Source organism: Heloderma suspectum, chromosome 3 (assembly GCF_057233095.1).
Source record: "Heloderma suspectum isolate Gila_16-S chromosome 3, 16-S_ref, whole genome shotgun sequence".
Classification (NCBI taxonomy): domain Eukaryota; kingdom Metazoa; phylum Chordata; class Lepidosauria; order Squamata; family Helodermatidae; genus Heloderma; species Heloderma suspectum.
The window spans coordinates 73,062,797-73,079,741 of record NC_139460.1 but is presented as its reverse complement, the minus strand read 5'-3'; the positions used below and the strand labels follow the sequence as shown (position 1 = coordinate 73,079,741).

Sequence of the window (16,945 nt, the reverse complement as noted above, 5' to 3'; positions counted from 1 at the left end):
ATGTTTTGTAGCTAGAAGATCATAGTTTTAGGGCACAGTCCTATCGATTGCACCCTCAGTGATCAAAAGCCCGCAAACCGAAGGTGTCCAATCATCCAAAGCAGGGCAGGAGTAGTGGCAGAGGTGATCTTTGCCTCCCCATCTTCCCGCTCTACAGATTTTGCTAGGCGGGCCTTTTTTGGCCTGTTTAGTAAGAGCACTTCACAGGGGGAAAGGAGGATGAAGAGGCTCAGGATAACTCATATCTGGCCTTTCTGATCTCTTCCCCTCCCTGTCCAATGGAATGCCCCATTTCCCTCTCCTCCTCCAAGGTCATTTTTATGACCTCAGAAGACAGCCAGCTGCGAGGGAGTGGAGGAGGGTGGTCAGATCTCTGACTCCCCCTTCCGAGGTTGGAGTTCTGTTTCCGACCTCAGAAGGGGGATTCCAAACAATCCTATGGTCCCTGGAACGTTTTCCCAGCAACGGTAGGATTGCTGTCTCCATCTGCCTCATAACCAGTGAAATAATATTGATAGCAGGGCTGGGAAACACCTCAAGCTGAGACCTTGGAGAACCACTTGAGTAGACTGGATAGGATTAGGGATGGGGGACAAATCCATTGTTTGCATTTTAATGCAAATTGACCTAATTTCACACTTGCAAACCTATACATGAATTGAAATTCAGTATCCTTTGAAATTCACAGTTCTCCAAATTTTGTGATGGAGCTATCCAAATTTAAAAATGCATACAAAAATGTATATATTAGGGGAAAGTGCACACAAAAGTGTGCATAGTAGTAGAAATAACATTTAGAAATTCACGAATCTAGGGCACATTTGTTTGAAAAGTGCATACAAAGATGAGTGCATTAGGGGAAATGCACACAAAAACGCATACAAATGTTCATGCAGGCTGTTTAAATAAAATAAAATCTTCAAACTGATGTGGAAATGGGATGGCTTACAGAATGTGAGACTGGAAAAAATCAGAAACTACAGGAAATGGAAAATGACAGATTTAGCCATCCCTAGGTTAGATGGACCCGTGGTCAGACTCAGTGTTTCCTTTAATAGGGGGAGAAGCTTCGGCTGTTGGGCTAAGACGTATGATCCCTCCCAGTAAAAAATACTTATATTAGCATACCAATGTAAGGCGTTGCAGCTTACAGTGTAGATAATATGTTAGCTCTTTTCACACAGAGCACACACACCTCACCCTATACTCTTCTCTTAGCTCATTTCAGATTGGGCTATTGCACTAGCCTGACTCAGGTGCTGAGACTGTGCATTCAGTGGTCATGAACAGAGTTAGAATGGCAGCCTTTGCTCCTTCCCCTCTGCACATTCTTTGAACTCCTGAACACAGCCCCTGTGTTTACAGCTGTATGCACAGAGGACTCTGTCCACATGAGCAAGACCCCTACTAGTGACTGGGTTCCTACTCAAATGGACAAAGCCCTCCACACATATAGCTGTACATGCAGAGAATTCATTTAGATGTTCAGTGAAGGGGCAGAGGGAGAGGGGCAGAGCCTGCCGTGCTTTCCCTACACACGTTGAACGTACAATCTGAATGCCTGAACAATGCTACTGTGTGTTTTAAATATGTTTTTGAAACTTAGTTTTTACGTTTTGTTTATTTAATAAAGAGATAGTGTAAAATCTTACCATTTGTCTCCTACAGAGTCTGGGGGAGCAGCGGTCAGCAGGAATTATGATTTAAATGACCTCCCTGGCCCACCATCCAAGCCTCAGGTCACTGATGTCACTAAGAATAGTGTCACCTTGTCTTGGCAGCCAGGTACCCCTGGAAGCCTACCCACTAGTGCATATATCATTGAGGCTTTTAGGTATGTTAAAAATCCATCTTCTGTGTATGTTGACTTAATTATGGACATATCAATGTTTGAGCAAACTCATTTTAAAGACTTATTGATATCAGACAGTTAAGACATGATGATTATGTGTATGCTTAAAGTAAAATAATTTTTTAAACATCTCAGTTATGAATACGTACCATGTGTTTCTAAGGAATTATGAAACACACTTGGTTGGTTGGATTTCCTGGAATATATGATGCCTGTAGATTCAAACCAGGATTCTTACTAGTAACCGGAATATTCTCAGTTATCATCTAAGTAAAACATCTAAATTCTTCATTGACTGCCTTTTGTTGGGCTGGCATACATTCATCATTCATTCATAACATAAATCCTGGAGAAATGAAATTATGCTCTCTAAACTCTGCAAAGTTGCCTATTTTGACCCGGTAATAAACAGTTACATCCTATCAGACTCTCCTGTATTAAATACGTTATAGCAAAATGAAGGCATATTCTTTAATCTGTCTCTAGAACTGTCCAGTTCAGTAATTCAGCAAAGGAAATAATAGAATCATAGAACAGTAGGGTTAGAAGGGGCCTGTAAGACCACTGAGTCCAACCCCCTGCTCAGTGCAGGAAGCCAAGTCAAAACATCCCTGACAGATGGCTGTCCAGCTTCAATGTAGTCACCCAGTATTCTTCTTCTTTTGCAGATGTGCTTTTGGACAGGTGAATTTTGCATGTAAACTTTGAGCAAGGAGGGCAAGATAATTTAAAAATGTTTTATATTTTATTAAAGTTATTATTTTAGCAGGTTTGATCTTTTCCAAGGTGTGTGTTCAAGAAGGTGCCACTCCCCCACACCCCATTTCTATTTTCAGGTATTTTTCTCATGGGCTATAACATATCAGCAAAGCAGTAATTTGTTATCTGTTTCGCTTTGGTTTTGTAGTTGATTTATTCGGATGAAACCATCAGAACTATTTAATTGTGTTAATACTGCATTATAAACTTATTTTCTCTCAGTTACTTTTAGCTGTATATTGAAACTTATCTCTAAGCATTTTCTACCTTTGCATTGCTTTGATCTATAGTCTCCTAATATATTTTAATTGCAGTCAGTCAGTGAGCAATAGCTGGCAAACTGTTGCTAACCATGTAAAAACGACACCTTACACTGTGAGAGGACTTCGTCCAAATACGATCTACCTGTTTATGGTGAGAGCTATCAACTCACAAGGTTTGAGTGACCCCAGCACCATGTCAGACCCCGTCCGAACCCAAGGTAACTTCATTCTGTTTTTCAGGTAACACGTTTGCAGTTACAGTAATATATACGGTAGCTGTGCTTTCACTTTGACACACATACTCAATATGTCTTGATATCCTAACATGACTAAGAAATAAAACCCCAAACTGGGCTACGCTCAATGAAAGAGTGGAGGGTATACAAATACAGAACACAAATGGTAGAAGTAAGCTAAACGTTTTCATGGTATAAGGAAGTAGTGAGGTACCCCAAGGATCTGGGATCAGTGTAATTTAAATTCATATATGATTTGGAGTCAGGGATGAGCAGTGAGATAGTTAGATTTGTAGAAGACATCAAATTGTCCAGAATGGTGAAATATTAAGAGCTATGAAGAGCTCCAAAAGGACCTCCACAAACTGGGTAAGAGGACAATAAAATGACAAATGAACATTTATTTATCTTTCATGGATTTCTTAACTGCTCTTCAGTGCAATAATTAGCAGGGTGGTATAATTCAGTGGACATTACTGTAAAGTAATGCATATTAGTAAAAGAATTCATAAGCTTGCATATACACAGATGGGATCTAAACTATATATGACCATAGAAGAAACAGATCTTATGGTTGTGGTAGACAGCTTCATGACAATGTCAATTCAGTGTGCTACAGCAGTGAAAATAGCAAATTCACTGTTGTGAGATATTGGCAAAGGGATCGACGACAGTTAAGTGGGCAAGTACACAAGAGAGGACCTTTTCCGCAATTCCTTCACATCACTGGAATAGGTCGCCATCCGGGTGTGGGGGGGGTTCCATTAGGACTCATAATAGCAAGCTTTTAGGAAGGCCAGGAAGGCCTACTTGTTTTGTCTGCCATTTTCCTGATTATGTTTTATTGGACTGTTCTAGTTTTTTAGCTGCAATTGTGTTTTAGATTTTAGTACCAGCTGGATAGATGTTTTATTGCTGGTGTATGTTGATTTTCTTATTTTTTGTTGCTTTATCATTTCGCTGCTTTATAATTGTATGGGTTTTTATTGTATGGGTTTTTATTACTTAAGCCGCCTTGGGAGGGCCCTTCCCCTTAAAGACAGCACAGAAATATTTTAAATAAATAATTAAATTTGAGAGCAGTTTAGACAAGGCCAAATGCATAGAAGTGTCAGGATTCCCTTTTTGCTCGCTGAGAACTCCAAGAGCCAAATCAACACTCAGACCAGAGGCTGCATTTCCAAGGCTTTAATTCCATTTACCCTAATGAGGCATACAGATGCAACTTGCTAGAGACTCACAGACTACAAAAGAAACAGCCTTCAGGGAGTTCAAAGGGAAACTACCAAAGTTGATCTCCATTTGGGAAAAAGGCGGCAAGCTCTCTTAACTTAAGGGGTGGGAGGGGAAGATCTCCCCCTCTCCCGTGACACCTCTAGGCGCAGCTGTTGACGCCAAGCCAATTGGGCAGCGCGCGGGAGTTCAGCCCCTGCGATTTCCCGGTTGTGCCTGCGTCTGCGGCTTGCATCTAAGAGTTCAGATTGTTCTTCCCTCACCTCCCCCTGTTCACTGTCACTCCCAGGGATGTGTGAAGGGGGAGGGGAGCTCTCCGTGCAGTTGTGCCTCTGAAGCCTGGGAAAGTTCCTCCCCCACATGTTACAGCTCTTCCTCAGAATCTGAGCTACTCTGACACTCTATATGCTCAGAGGCAACCCTGACAAGAAGCCAGCTGCTGGCTTCTGTCCCTTTGTCATTCAGACTTTCCCTGCAGGATACCCTGGGGCAGAGATGGATGGATGGTGGAAGCAGTACATATCTACATGTTGAGTATACATGTTTTCTTGCAGGACTCCTATGCCATTGCAAGGTGAAAATGATGTGGCATTGGATCTAGTGTTGATGATGTTAAAACTGAACCCAGCCCCTTTCCTCTTGGTTCCTTTCTCCTAGAGAGACCCTCCAAGCCCTGTCCAAAATATTGATGGGCACTTAACTAGTAATTAAAATAATGATATGTCAATAAACATATTATTTTTATGGACATAATATGCAGGCAAAACCACAAACCAATTAGAACATCTACTCTTGCCCCAATTTTTTTTTTAATATCAGAAAGCCCATTGAAATGTTGTTTGCACTGCCAGATAACAAAGCAGTCAGTAAACCTATTCAGGAGATAGGAAAACAATGTCAGTAAACACATGAAGAGGGGGACTGCGTTAGCCGCACCTCTCTTTCTCATTGCTTTCATCGCGCTCTACACATGGAGGGTGACATTGTGAAGAAGAGAGTCTCCTATATCCGTGGGGGCTCACAGATCCGTAATGGTGGAAAATCAGTGTTCCGGATCACATGGCATTATGCCTGAATAGAACAAGTGTCCTGCTGAATTAGATATTTTGTGTATCTGAATCTATTATGAATTTCATATATGTCTACCCAAATTATAATGAGAAGTTATTTTGATCACTGTAGTTTCTGTATATTCATTCACAAAATCCTAAATGGAAAAAAAAAATATTTAATTCCTGCTGCTACGTTGATATTTTAAATAGATTCAGAGAAACATAGCTGATCTGCAACATGTTTTCTTGTAATTTGTCCATTACTGCTAGGATTCTAAACCATAACATTACCATATGTGAAGGAAGAGGGAAATCAGTTCCCTCTGCCATTTGCACTGTTTCATGGGAAAATGGGCATGCACTGTTGGCTCCATGGATACACTGTACCCACACACACATGCACAAGCCTATATAAAGGCTGCCATACAGAGAATTGTATGGGGTGCAGTTGTATGTGAATTACTGCATTTTTCGATGTTGTCTGTTATCTCTGTACATCAGGCTTCCACATATCTAGTGCACCAAATGTGTGTGCTGAAGCCCAGTTTCCACACACAGAGATTTTATTCACTAGATGAATAGCTGTCAGTAGCTCTTCTCAGATGTTCTTTGAAGGTTTGGTGGAGCTGAATTGCACACAGTGTCCCCGTTCCATTCCCCATGTGTTTGAAGGTTGGAGGAATGTCTCAGATTTATCATTCTCCACTGAGTGAATCAGAGGAAGTGTACTAGGAACCAGTCTCCGTTGCCTCCCAGACCCACCATGAGTGCCTCTGCATACTGGCTTTAATGTTGTTAATACCATCCAGTTCTTCAAGAAGGGACCACATTTTGCGCCAGTTTGTCCAATTCTACGTGGCAGACAGACAAAAGATTTTATTTCATTAAAACAGTTCTTTTCTTTACGTTCCAGTATGTTGTAGTTTCTATTTTCCTTAGCTGTCTGCCAGCCACATGTGCTCCAGCATGTATAACAGTGACAGCCTTTGTGGTATCCTACAGTTTAGTGGAATTAAATAATGAATTCAAATTACACTTAGCATAATGTTTTGATGTGATTTCAAATGGTGCTCTCATCTCACCCAGCCTCACAAAGAAAGCTGACATCCAGAGGAAAAAGCCTATTCACGCTAGCCATTACAAAGGAAAGAATCAGCTAAAAGCACTGATGCATGATATCAATTGCAGTAGATATCTATGACCACAGGCTTTAATGTATTGAAATAACTATAGAAAATGCCATTATGTATTCTGGTTCCTTTAATACTAACAAGCTACAAATTAAGGTTGTACCTTGGTAATGGAAGGGTTCTTATTGTCAGATCTCCTTTCCTCCTCCATGTGGCTGTATTTTTTATTGTTTTCTTCTTGGAGCTGGTGTGAGGTTTACATTGGGTTGTTGCAGATTTTACTGGTCCCTACAAAAATACATTGGGTCTAATGATAGGTGACCATTCAGGTCTCTGCCTCACCAAATAATTTCCACCATTTTCACTACAAAAGCATGATAATCCTTCCCAATCCCACTGTTGGACTATCCTTCTGGTCCTGTTGGTCAAGTCATATTCTATGTCAAATTCATGTCTTCAGTCCAAACAAGAATTGTATATTCTTACCCATACTTTAAATAATAAATGGTTGCAGAGAAAGATAAATGGATAGTAATAGAAATTTAGTGGCTCAGCAAAGTTACCATTAATAAAATGAATGTACTCCCAAGGTGTTTTGTCTTGGAAAAAGTGCCAGTTATAATACATGCAAGTAGGCCCTGCCTACTAAATAAATGATAATAAAATTATTATTTTATTTATTTGTTTGTTTTGTTTTGTTTTATTTACTGCATTTTTATCTTGCTTTTCAGACAATTATTGTATCCCAAAGTGGCTCACATCAATTAAAAGAGAGAGACAGGCCCTGCCATCAGGCTTACAAACTAAAATGACAAGTCACACAAGGGAAGGGGATTGGAGGGGGAAAGGAAGAGGAAGGAGATCAGTTTTTCAAGGCCAGAACAAGATGGTGAGCCACATTGGGCCAGGCTGATCTTGCTGGTGTTCTTGCTTGAATGAGACTCTTGTTCCTTAGGCCAATAGATGGGGCCAGAGCATTCTTTCTATTACTTCTGCTGTCCCTGGGCAATTGTCAGTTGGAGCTGAGTGTTCTTCCCGGCAGAGAGAGGAAAGTTAGCTCCCTGCAGCTGCTCCTTCTCTGGGCAAGAGATGGGCGAGTTGGTCTCTCCCTTGGTTTGATGTAATTCCTAGGATGCAGAGGTGTAGCCCAGTATCCCTAGGTTTCCTGGCTGATTGCAAAAGCCAGAATGTGCTTCCCTTCTTCTCTCCAGTACCAAGGCAAAATGTTGTAGTGTATAGTTCAGGGTTCCAGTCAGTCAGCCATGACTTCTACCAGGATTCTCTATTCCCTTCCCTTTTTATCTAGTTTTCGTCTTTTCTTTTTGGCTTTGGGAACATGGAAGGCGCAATCCTATGGACACTAGACAGTGGCTAGATGGCCATAGGATATCTGGTTTTCTGGGAACCGACCTCAGAGCCCACGCTCCAAGGTCGGTCCCTGGAGAACCAACCTCCGCCCACTTCTGTGCTGCTTCCGTCCTCCACATTCGCAAAAGGAGCGCAGAGCAGCCAAAAAGGGATGTTCTGGGGTGGGGAGGGCAGAAATGCCTGTACGACACATCCAATGTGTCGTACAGCAGCCTCCTCCCTCACGCAGCCCTCCCACAGCTAGACAGCCAAAATCGGCTGTCTAGCCAAAAATGCAGGGCAGGAAAAGCACGGAGGGAACAATCCCCTCCATGCTTCTCCTGCCCTGCATTGGATAGGCAGTTGCCTCCGAGTTTGGAGGCTGCTGCCTATCTGAATAGGATTGCGCCCTTAAAGTAGTTTCTCATTGTGAACCAGGAAAAGACCTACCTAGACAATGATGTGGCTTTCTCTATACCTTTTTATATCTCTGTCTGTCTTCCTCTGGCCTTCTTCTCCAGCCACTCTATTCCATTCCCCCTTCTACCATGCAACATTCCATGGTCACAGAGTCCTCACTTGGTTGTTTTGTGGGTTTTGTCCCCCTTACAGCCTTTTCTTAAGATTTTTGTACCCTGCAAACCTTGGGGTTACTCAGAGTCTGCTGATGCTTCTGTGTTGTACCACTTGGATGGTGCAGTTTTGGCTACATTTGTGCCACACACAATAAGACTTGAATTGGAAATAGAGGAAATAATACAAGCATTTAAATTTTGGTAGAAAAAGTTACCAAATTTTATTTGGGAAGGTAAAGAACCATATGTTTCTTTGGCAACTGTCTTGAATCAAAACCAGAAAAGCAGCGTAACCTATCCAAACATGTCTGTATTATTTGCCATTAGACTAAAAATTATATATAGAGGGCTCAATTCAAAGGATAACTTAAATGGTGTAATATAGAACAAGTTGTAAGATCGCATTGTCTTCCTATTTCCCAGATTTACCCAGGTAAATGTCAAAAGCCAGAGATAATGTCTTATTCTAATCTATTTATACTTTCTGTGTTAGAAGCCTCATATAAGATTGAATGTTCTCATTCTGCATATATCTTCATTGACCTCTTCTATTTTTAATTAATGGTTTTAATCACACAGATCTTCCATATGGGTAAACATGAATTTATGAGTTATAAGGGTATATTTCTAATGACCAGTTGGGCTTATCAGATGGTAATTCAAAAATGGTGTAGAAAGCAGTCAGTCAATGATTCCGGTATTTTCAGCTTAGCTGAATTTCAGCTTAGGTTGGAATTTTGAATATTCTGAAGGCATGTTATCTAAAACCTATTGTCAGCAGTAGTCTGCTAACTACCAGTATGAAGACATAACTCCATAGAAGACATGTCTTGGGGGCCCCCAAAACCTGGAGCTGATCAAAGTGCACTGTTCTGCTCTGCTATAGTGTCATGGGCTCCAGCCTTTCAGCAGCCCTGACAGGAAGCAAAACGAAGCCTGTTGTTAGCTCAGTTATTTATATATTTCGCTTGAAGTTGTCTGACTTTGCCATAGACCAAGCCTTGCAATCCTTCACCTTGTTTTGTTCATTTGTTTATAATTGCCCTGTAATTCAATTTTGTCAGTCCAATCTCTACTTTGAATTCAGTCCTGTCTGCCTGTTTTCTACTAATCTACCCTAACACCCCCTAGTCTTATATCACAGCAAATCTTCTGACAGGTATAAGCAGTAGTCATGTAAGCTACTTTGGCTTTTCATTCTACTCACAGGAATAATCTACTTAAACATGAGCTGGGAGTTAATTGTTGCTGCTGCCAGCTGCAATGGTGGTGAGAAACTGATTCTTCATCACACATATAAAATTCATGCTACAGATATGATGAACTTTCATGTGTGAGCCAGACCTTTGATGGGAGCATAATCTATGGGAACTCAGAAGTTCTTCTTTTCAGCTATTTACTGCCCTTCCAGCTCCCAATGGAGTGAGGATACTAGCATTGCTCAGCAGCAAAACAGAAGGCAGTATCCAGCGCTGCCACTCCACTTACACAATTGATGTAGCACTAGTGTAAGTTACCTCTAGTGCTACGCCAATAGCATAAGCTGACACAGCAGGTTTCTAGGGAAACCTGTCATGCCAACTTTCACTATTGGTGTAGCACTAAAGGTAGGGATGGCGGAGAATTTCTCCCCGATACTTCGGGGGGCCGAGCGCCAACGTGTTCGGCCCCCCAAACAAGTTTCGGGGAGAAATCCTCCGAACCCCCCCCGCCCCCCGCACCCCCCCCCGGGAAGGGACTTACCTTCGCCGAATGTCCCTCCCGGCGGCGGGTCCGGCCGGCGGTTCGGAGGGTGTTCGAGCGGGGCGGGAGCGGCAGCCGGTCTTTCGACCGGCTGCCGCCACCACCATTGCAATAAAAGAAAAAAGAAAAAAACGCCCCCTGATAGGCTACGTGACGATTCACGTAGCCTATCACGGCTAGATTTGCAAAGTTGCCCTTATTCACGTTGCCCTTATTTTCGCCGTAGTCTACGTAAACATTTACGTAGACTACAGCGACTAAATAAGGAACGCGAATGGCGGCTCCCTATGGGGGCCACCATTAGCGTATGCGCTTTTTTTTTTTTAAGTCACCCATGATAGGCTACGTGACGATTGATGTAGCCTATCACGGCTGACTTTGCAGATCTAGCCGTGATAGGCTACGTGAATCGTCACGTAGCCTATCGGGGCGTTTTTGTTTTTTTTTTAAACTTTCGCGTTCGCGGCCGGGCGAGGCGGGAAGCCTCCCCCCCCGGCCTGAACTTCGCAGGGGGAGCAGCGAAGCGCCTCCCCCCCACCGCAAACGTCCTTCGACGACAGGTAAGGGACTTTCGTCCACCCCTAACTCAAGGTAAATGTAAAGGTGTCCCCAACCAGTCGTGTCCTACTCTAGGGTGCGGTGCTCATCCCCGTTTCTAAGCCGAAGAGCCAGCGCTGTCCGAAGACACTTCCGTGGTCATGTGGCCAGCATGACTGAACACCGAGGTGCACAGAACGCTGTTACCTTTCCCACCGAGGCGGTACCTATTTATCTACTTGCAATTTCTTGCTTTCGAACTGCTAGGTTGGCAGAAGCTGGGACTGAAGATGGGAGCTCACTCCGTCACGCAGCACTCAGGCCTCGAACTGCTGACCTGCCGACCTTCCAGTCTGCAGTTCAGCGTCTTAGCCACTAAGCCACCGCGGCCCTAGAGGTCGTTTATGTTAGCACTATGTCAATTTCATAAGTGGAGTGGCAGCATTGGTTACTACCCAGAGTCTCCTTCTGCCACACTGATACATACTCCACTTAGCATATGGGATTCCTATTTCTCTTTTGAGATAATAAGTGAGTTAGAGGGAGAAGGAGGCATTTTGATAATGAACACGATGCATTGTATCCTGTAGCAGTTCAGGAATTCTACACAGTTGATGGTTGTCAGGGTTGGATTGGTGCCCAGAGAGCCCCAAAGCAGTTCTGATTCTGAGGCAGAGATAGAAACCATGGGAGAGGAACATGCGTGCTGTTCAGAGGCGCAGCCAAGGGGAGAGCCCCTCCCGGTACACATTCCTGAGAGTGTTAGTGACCCTGGCAGGGAGAGGGAGGTGGAATAGCAGTTTCTGGACGCTAGGTGCCAGCACAGTGTCAAGCGGGAGATGGTGGGCACTGAGAGGAGGCTCTCAGCCCGCTTGGTGCGATGGCAACAGCAGCGCCCCGATGTCCCACGGGAAAGGGGTGGACTCTCTCTTCCTAGCCCATAAGTTCAGAGGTTTCCTGCCTTCCCCTCCAAATGGAGATCAACTGATTCCTAAGGTTAGAACCCCTGAGTAGGCAGCTCTCTTAAGTCTCACTCGTAGGATCAAGCAATTAGCACCTGTAAGCATCATTAGGTTGAATGGAAATAAAGCCTTGGAAAAGAGCCCTATTGTCTGCGTGTTGATTCTGGCTACCTGAGGATTTCAGAAGGCAGCCAGGGCGACCTCCCAACAATGGTGTTGCTATGTGAATATCCTGCATATATTTGAGTAATCATAATTGGGGTAGCAAATCTGTGTGTGTGTATGTGTATGCACGCACACGCGTGCATACATTCATGCATGTATGTGTGACTTATGTGATAGCTTGGGTTTTTCTTCTGTACACTTTGAATCACTGTCAAATGCACCAGGATTAACTTAAATAACATTTTATAGAGAAACATGCTGTGCACAGTATTTTTTTTCCCCCAGTTTCTACAATGTATTGTCTTTTATGGCTTCAGATTGTAATTAAAAGAGGCATATTAATAAAATCCTGATATAGTATTGCAACTAGTGTACCCAATGTTGGTTGGGGGAAAGTCATTTGCTTAAATCATACAAAAAGCTGACCTGTAGGTTTATGGAACATCAAGATTATTACTACCTGAGTGTTTCAAAGCATTTACGTCATGCAATAGATGTTACCATTAAAAAATGGAAGAATGTGTCTCTGATGGTTATTAAATAGTTAAATAGTGATATATATTTCATATATAATAGAAAACATTGTTGGTTTACAAATTCAAAGTGTTTCATCCATGCTTTGTTAGGTTCACAATTCAATTTCATCTACTGCATTATTTAAAAATCAAATAATTTCAGTAAAGATATTTAAATCAAGATTCTTAAGCTTTTATCGTCATCATGAACTGATTCTTCTTAGTGACTCTCCTCATTAAGATAATGTGTGTGTGTGTGTGTGTGTGTGTGTGTGTGTCCATGTATGCTTGATCCTGCAGATATCAGCCCACCAGCACAAGGCGTGGATCACAGGCAGGTCCAAAAAGAGCTTGGGGATGTCATTGTACGACTACATAATCCTGTTGTGCTGACCCCTACCACAGTTCAAGTTACCTGGACGGTAAGATTTGTGTGAAAATGCGCAATGAAATCTCTAAGCTTTCTTTTCCTTTTTAAATTCTGTTTGGCTGTTTCAGGTAGACAGTGAGAAGGAAGCCATGCAAGGGCTTCCCTATCTACTGTTTGTTGTATACTGACAGTGCCATCCTATTCACACTTACCTGGGGCTAACTACTGTTCAACTCAGTAGTGCTTATGAGTAAACATGTATAGGATTGTACTGTGAGACCCTCACACATGTACAAAAGATTCAAGTAAATGAAAAAGCAATGTATTGATATAGTTACATCATTCTTTAAAAGATAGGCAGGTTCTGTTGTCTTGTTGCACAGCACATCTTAACTATATGTTTACTTTTTATAATAATAGTATTAGCAGAATGCATTCTTAAACTTGAAAGCAAGATTCTTCAGTGTAGACACCCTGCTGAGTGATCAGAATTATACAGTGATATTTTAATGTTTCTCATCCGCCCAAATCAACGCAGTGGGTCTTCTTCCCGCAAGACTCCGTTTCCTAATGACCTTTATAGTAATAATCTCTTGTTTTCCTGGAGGGCATTCCCTGATGATCCAAGCCAAACACACAGAATGGGATTTGATTTTGTACTATGAGTGCCAGTGGTGTCAAATCCACTATCATCTTGGCATTACCTGCAACATTTCTGTTAAAACAGTGAAGTGAGTAGATTATGTGCTGCTAAAGATAGATCTTCAAAATGTAACGTTTATTTTCCCACTACTTCAGGGAAAGAATTTGTAACCATAGAAGCAGAAAATTTCTGGGCTTCTAAATGAGTAGTAGTTCTGTCCTTCAGGCAATTTCCTTCAGGAAAAAAAAGATCATCACAGATGGAAAATCTGAGAAGTATTCACCAAGGCAGCACAGAGTGCTAGAAGGCGGATCTTTTTGTAAGATGAATTCTGCTGTAGGGATGGAAGCAATGAATACTGAATTTTCATGTTTATTTAAGCCATGCATAGCCTAAATGTATCAGAGCATCTATTACATAGATGCAAGAAAGGTCTAACGGTATGATACAGTCATGGCTATCTCGTATCAGTTAGGGAATCTGCACTCGGACCTGGATTAACACCACACACATTTTATTATTCTCACCAGGACAAACAGAATATCTTCCTAAAAATGCTCCAAGTATTTGGGCAGCATGTCCTGTGGTTAGACCACCTAAATTAGCAGGTGTACTAGAGGTAACAGCAGAGGGCACTAAGTTGCTTACTCTCAGTGAGCCCTAAACATTGGGTCAGGACGCTTATCCCTGAAATAGATGATTTGGGCCTAGTGTGATGGCAAATTTCATTATGGGCACAATCCTATGTATATTTAGAGAGAGAGAGAGAAATCTCCCAGCTCCCAGCACTAGTGGCTAGGGAATGCTGGGAGCTGAAATACTTTTTTCTGTCAAAACATGCATAGGATTGTGCCTTAAGTTAGCAGAGTTCAGTCCCGTTACTTGTTAAAAGGATATTAAACAGATTTGAAGGTCAATTTGTAGAGGTCATTTGCAACACCAATCTTGAGAAGTCTGCTGAGAAGGAATTTTGCCCCATAAAAGGAAATATATGATAGAGAGAACCAGCTTAAAGTGAACTGAACGAAGTCTCCCTTTTGCCACTGCTTTTTTCCCACAAAGGAGAGGGGGGGGGGTTTCCACAAAGCAAAATAACAATTATTATGATTACTAATTCCAATTTACATGCTAGAGGAGAAAAGCAGTGACCCACTACCATCTAGGCAGTACACAATACCCACTAGAGACATGTGAAAATTGCTTCAGGGAGGAAACAGAAGAAGAGGAGAAAAGCCAGAGCAGCTAATTAAAAAGTTTCCAGCATCCAGGACAAAACCAATTAATTAACATCCATATTATCCTGAGAGTGAAGCCAGGATTATTAACTTAACATAAAGACCTGTACAACTAGCTGACAAATGCCAGATGAGTAATGACACTTTGTTTTTATCTTTTGCTGTTTGGAATTTGGTTTGGCAGATGACAGGCAAGACTTTTGGCATTCTGACTGCTGGCAAACAACTACCTGCCACTCCCACTTTCTGTTCTTCTCTTTTATTTCTATTAACAGTTACTTGAAACCCCTCACCTCTGTTATAGAGTCAACTTTTACAGTCTAAAAATAGAGCAACCTTCTATAATACAACAGTATTGCATGAAGTCAATGAGGTAGGAGTGAAAATATGTTTAAAATTGCAGGATGTTTAAAACTGAATCAAGCAGGGAGGTAGATTATTTATATGTAAAGCAAATGCTGCAGTTGTAAAGTTATTTTTCAATATTTAATAAATTCCTATAATTAGATTCTGTTATTTGTTTGTTTATTTTTTTATTGCACTTTTAAACTGCCCTATAACTTAATATAGGCAGTGTACAATACATTGAAATACATTAAAATATAAAATACAGGCAATAAACAATGAATAAAAGCAGCACATAATGAAACCAAGATAAAGCCAGCAGCAAAGAATAATAAAAATACTACAGCACATAAAACCAAAGTAAAACCAGCAGTAAAACAAACAGGCTATGATCCAAAAGCACTAACAACAATTCCTAAATGCCTGGGAGAATAAAAAGTGTCTTTGCCTGGCACTGAAAAGACCAGCATGTAGGTGCTAAGTGAGCCTCTCTGGGTAAGGTTTTCCACAGATGTAGTTAGGGATGTCAGAGAATTCCGCGACAGAGCTTGGCATTCGGCCCCCCGAAATCGGTGGTGGAACAAAGTCCCCGCCGCCCCCACCCCACGAAAGGCGCTCAAAACGGAGCACTTACCTGCTCCCATCCGCGCTGCTTTGCTAATGGCAGCCATCCTGGCCACCATTCGCTTCCTCCTCTTCCTAGCCGTGAAGTACGTAAATACTTACGTAGCCTATCACAGCAGGGGGGGAAACCCCAGCGTATGCAAATGGCGGCTACCACCATTTGCGTACGCTGGGTTTTTTCCCCCTGCCGTGATAGGCTACATAAGTATTTACGTAGCCTATCACGGCAGGGGGGGGAAAAACCCAGCGTACGCAAATGGCGGTGGCTACCGCCATTTGCATACGCTCGGGTTTCCCCCCCTGCTGTGATAGGCTATGTAAATATTTACATAGCCTATCATGGCTCAATACAGGGACGCAAATGGCAGCGGCTACGACAGCCGCCATTTGCATCCCTGCAGGGCTGCCCAGCGGCCGGATGTCCAGCTGTGGGTGGCCAGAGCCGGCCGGCGGCTCCGCAGCTTGGCTGCAGAGTGGAGCTGGCAGGGCAGGATTCCAGGGGGAGGGACAGAGCGCCTCCCCCCCATCGAGGATTCCGGGGTGAGGGACGGAGCGCCTCCCCCCCACCGCGGAGCCAGGTAAGGGATTTGTACATTCCTAGATGTAGTACAACCAGTGCAAAGGCCCTCTCTCTTGTAGCCACCCACTTCACCTCATTTGTTGGGTGTACCTGGAGAATGGTCTCATATGATGATCTTAGGGTCTCGCTGGTAAATACAGGATGAGATGCTCCTTCACGTAACCTGTCCCCAAACTGTTTAGGGCTTTAAAGGTTAAAACCAGCAGTTTGAATTGTGGGCTGGCCACCAGTGCAGATGGCAAAGTACTGGCATAATATGATCACATTGGCCAGTCCCAGTTAGCAGTCCAGCTGCCCTATGGTGGACTAACTAAGGTTTCTGGACCATTTTCAAAGGCAACCCCATGTATAACACATTGCAATAATCCAAGCAGGATGTTCTTCTTTTTCTTTCTGTGCCGTATCACTGGACATTGGCGATCACTCTGGCCTATATAAACATATTTACTGCTGTTCAAAATAAAGAAGTAGATGTCATTCCTGTCCACTGTTAATCCAAACAGGATGTTACCAGAACATAAATGTCACAAGGCTATCTTTGTTCAGGTAGGGTCGTTGTTTGTGTATCTGCCTAAATTGATAAAAGACATTCTGAACCACTGAGGCTACCTATGTGTCTAGTGATAATGGTGGATCAAAGAGCATCTCCTTTAGGGGGAATGCAGTGCCCTCCAGAGTGCCACTTAATTGGACAGATAAATGAAGTATCTCCATCTTCCCTGGATTGAGTCTCAATTTATTGGCCCTCATCCAATCCATTACCCTGCCCAAACACTGGT

At 42.7% G+C, this 16,945-nt stretch overlaps 1 protein-coding gene across 1 annotated transcript in view; it reads left to right on the top strand.

Annotated features, from left to right (window-relative positions):
- The window catches only part of ROBO2 (roundabout guidance receptor 2), a 721,099-nt gene that overhangs the window by 570,862 nt on the left and 133,292 nt on the right, over window positions 1-16,945 (top strand). The window contains exons 11-13 of the mRNA XM_084843509.1: window positions 1,669-1,834; window positions 2,926-3,092; window positions 12,670-12,791. Of these exons, the coding sequence (XP_084699635.1) occupies window positions 1,669-1,834; window positions 2,926-3,092; window positions 12,670-12,791 (455 nt within the window). The remainder of the gene's footprint in view (window positions 1-1,668; window positions 1,835-2,925; window positions 3,093-12,669; window positions 12,792-16,945) is intronic.